General features: G+C 46.3%; 1 protein-coding gene across 3 annotated transcripts in view; it reads right to left on the bottom strand.

The window, feature by feature from the left end:
• LOC106939449 (glycerol kinase-like) overlaps positions 1–2994 on the bottom strand; it is a 41620-nt gene extending 38626 nt beyond the window's left edge. The window contains exon 1 of one of the 3 annotated variants that reach the window (XM_015021839.1): positions 2858–2994. In XM_015021839.1, the coding sequence (XP_014877325.1) occupies positions 2858–2911 (54 nt within the window). In that variant the 5' untranslated portion in view covers positions 2912–2994. The remainder of the gene's footprint in view (positions 1–2857) is intronic. The other 2 variants (XM_015021838.1, XM_015021837.1) reach the window with 2 other exon arrangements.
• Positions 2995–3831: the final 837 nt, after the last annotated feature.

The following is a 3831-nucleotide window of genomic DNA, read 5'->3' as shown; positions in this document are numbered from 1 at the left end:
GCTCGGTGATTTGTTTTTGCCCCGGTTGGGGGGGGGGGGGGGGGGGGGTTGGATTACTGCCGACGACATATTAGCGTTTGTAGATAGATTTTTACCCAGAATGCAAATGGAAAAAAACCGTGAGCGAAACGGTGACTGGTACTGACTAGTATATATTCCATTGAGGGAAACTAAGTTTCATATCTGCTCAAGAGCCCCCCTGGTGGTTGAAGAAAAATCCACATATATATGAAAAAAAAACACTGAATGCTCTCTGGTATTGTTCAGGGGGCCGGACCAAATGAGGAGGCGGGCCGGATCCAGCCCGCGGGCCGTAGCTTGGGGACCCCTGGTTTAAAGCGTCACGATATGAGCAGTGAAATTGCTAAAATGTTTGTAAAACACTGCCCTGATGCAGAACTGGCTTCAGGATTTAAGTACAAGCAAATACATGAATGGACCTCAAAAGACACCAGGAGAGGCTAGATGAGCAGCAGAGAGAGAGTCCAGGATCAAAACACCAACCCACAAACCATCTGCAGCCCCACTGTTCTCCTGTGACACACACTGAATCCCTGGTGCTGCACAAACATCAAATAATGTTTTGTGCTCTTACAATGTACAAGCTGCCTCTGAGGCGCCACCAAATTCATGTTCCCCTGTGATGGTACAGAACCAGCAGCTGGCCGCTACATTAGATTCCCCTTCTCCACAGTCTTACCTCCCTGCTCTGCAACCTGCAAAGCAGCACTGCCAGTTCTCACAAGTGCAGTGTCAACCTTTTGCTCCAGTCCCAAAAAGTCAGCAGCTCAGTCTCCCACAAGAAGGAGCCATGCTTGACAGATGATGTCTATGCTCAGGCAGGTCCTTGATAAAGTTCAGGTTGGTGGCCAGGTATCATCTGCTCGTCACAAGCGCACATGGGGTCGAGCCAGACCTGTTATAAATTGTCGCATATGCAATGATGACAAGCACACGACAGAAGCCCACTGCCGTTCAGACCGCCTTTGTTTCACATGTTTCAGTCACAACACGAACCGTGTCTTTTATTTTTCAGCCTGTCGGACCACTTGCCTACAGTCAAAGCCACATTGTGAAGAGTTTTTCATTCTGTATCGTACTAGGTGACTAACAATCAAGTAGGAAGAGTTACACTTACAGATGGATGATGGGAATCGACCCGTCATCCATCCATCCATCTGGTTCTGGTCCGTTTCCAAGGAAACTGGGAGCTAACCAGGTCCATGTTTGTTCCCAGTTTAGGATTCCAGCTGAGCTCCAGGATAATGATATTAAAATAATTTAGCATTTCATTTTTCTCTCCTTTGCTGGCTTTCAGATGACGTAGCACGTCACCCAATGCAGATGGAGGGCAGGAAGTAAATTCAGCCCATTTATTTCTGTTGGTCCAACATCAAAATGTCTAAAGTCTGAGTCCTTTACGGTTGCTCCAACCGTTCCAATAGAGAAAGAAAAACATTATTATCATAAAATTACTATCATAAAATTACTTATACCTCAACTCGCTACTCACCGGCAGAAACGTGACAGCCACCTAAAGCTGCTTTTGAGCCTAAATGATACCCAACCTGGAACGAAATGATTGATTCTCCAGGCTTTTGAAAGCTTTCTAATGGCTCATCGTATAATATGAGGTCTGCAGCTCCAGGTAGTTAGTTACCTGGATCGCCTCGATGCGGGTAAATCCTCAAGATTATAAACCAGTGGTTCTTAACCTTTTTAGGTACCAAACCCACCAGTTTCATATGCGCACTCACTGAACCCTTCTGTAGTGATAAATAAAATATGATTTTTTTCCCCCCCAAATTCAAGACATGGCTAGATCACTAAGTCTTCTTAAAAGGTAGAGTCTCTGAGAACAGTTCTTCAAAATATAGTCAGTGTTTTCAGCAAAGTTGAGCTGACTGTCCAGGAACGAGCCAATCAGAGCTCCTCTGCAGCTCTGATTGGCTCAGCAATGTAACGTGATCCTCTGCAGCGAAGCGGGGCGTCATCACGACTCCGCCGAACCCCTGGGGTTCAGAACCACTGCTATAAGAGAAGTCTTTTTTACCGAGATATTATGGATCATATCCTAAATGTATGCGTATTTGTTCGAGATGTCTCGGCTGTTCCAGCCTATTTAGCGCATTAGCTACTCGCTGTGGTCCATTTTGCTTTGTTTTGAACTGGAGAAATCCACTTCCTGACCTCCATCTGAATTTCGCACGTCATCCGGGTCACATGACTGAAACCCAGCAATAGGAGCTCCACCTGGTCTGCATTCTGATTGGCTGGTTCCTTCCTGGAGGCGGGGCATCAGCTGACATGTTGCTGCCATCACCTGATCTTTCTCCTCTCCTGCTGCCAAAAGTTTTACTCTAACATAGAAAGCTGTCCTGGTTCAGTTCTGTTGTAACCTCCAGACCTGCTGGTAAAGATCTGGATCTGGTTCTTCTTCTGGTTTCTTCCTGTGACGGGGAGTTTTCCTCTCCACTGTCGCCCCCTGCTGGTAAGGAGGAGTGATGCTCTGCTGGGTTTCATTCGATAGAAACTTTTTAAACTAGTATAAAGATGATATTGGATGTGAATCAGCGCTGCAAAAATAAATATGCTGCCTTTGTATTGCTGATATCTAACAATGCATTTTTATTTCAAACGTGGTTTTATAATTACTATTAAGTTTTCTGACCCGGTTCTGGTTCTGCTGGTCCAGAGGAGCGGAGTGGACCAGGAATGATTAACCAGTAGCAGCGATCACTACTGACGTCATGAACAGTAAATGAATGAAACAGAAACTTTAAAAGCAGCAGAATCTGCTGTAAAACCTTTCCAGAATGAAACCACAGTTCGGTCCGGGTCGGTTCGGTCCACTCACCAGGAACCTGGTGGAGCTGGTTCCCTGGTCAATGGCAGCCGCCAGCGGGTCCATGTCTGCAGCTCGCCTCCCGGGACTCGAGCCTCTTTCTGGGCTTCCTCTGCGCCGAGCAGCGCTGTTCGGCGCAGGGGGCGGGGCCGCCGGAACCGGCCGGAGTTTACCGAACCACAACCAATCACAGTGCAGGACGGAAACACGCCCCTTCCCCTGCAGGTGGACCTCCGGTCACCTGATCTGGCTGATTCATTAACATGGAAACGACGAAACAAACATAAAAATGACGTCATAGTCTGTAATTTAGTCTGAATTACTTTATTTCCACATTTATGTTCCTGTAATTTTCAGTCAGAGCAAATAAAACGTTTCAGTAAAAATGAATGTGTGAAGATCTGCAGCAGAACCCAGAAGTATTCACACCCTTAGATAACACGGCTTCAGCTGAAACACGCTGAAAAGTGTGGCTGGCTTTTAGCCTCTCTCTCACTTCAACTCCTTTCCTTTTTTATTTTATTTTGTAAGAAACTGTATTCAGTATTTAGATGCAGAGAGACTAATATTATTGCAACCCAAAAGAGAAATTAGAACAAACTTAGAATCCAGAGCCTCTGTCCACCTCCTCCTCTTACATCGGTGGCCTTTGGGGTCATTAAAGGTCACTGAGTGAGGCGCTGCAAGAGGAACAAACGCAGCTGTTGCAGTCAGTGGCGCCCCCTAGGGGTTAGCAGGGGGCGTGGGCTCCCTATTGGATATTTCCCAGCATGCATCAGGAAAGTTGCAGTCTGGGATTAAACCTCAGCAGAATCAAAACTCCTGATTTCAGTAGAAATTAACTGATTTTATTCTATTTTCTGAGCAGAAATATTGTGAGACAGCAGCAGAAAAGTTACTGCAGGTTCATCACGGCTGAACTACAAACAGACCAACCAGCTGCTGAAGCTGCAACGTCTGACCCACAGCATGATGACTCCACTGCC

Source organism: Poecilia latipinna, unplaced genomic scaffold (assembly GCF_001443285.1).
Source record: "Poecilia latipinna isolate Pla-1442-1.1 unplaced genomic scaffold, P_latipinna-1.0 Scaffold2876, whole genome shotgun sequence".
Lineage (NCBI taxonomy): Eukaryota > Metazoa > Chordata > Actinopteri > Cyprinodontiformes > Poeciliidae > Poecilia > Poecilia latipinna.
This window is presented reverse-complemented; position numbering and strand designations above follow the sequence as displayed.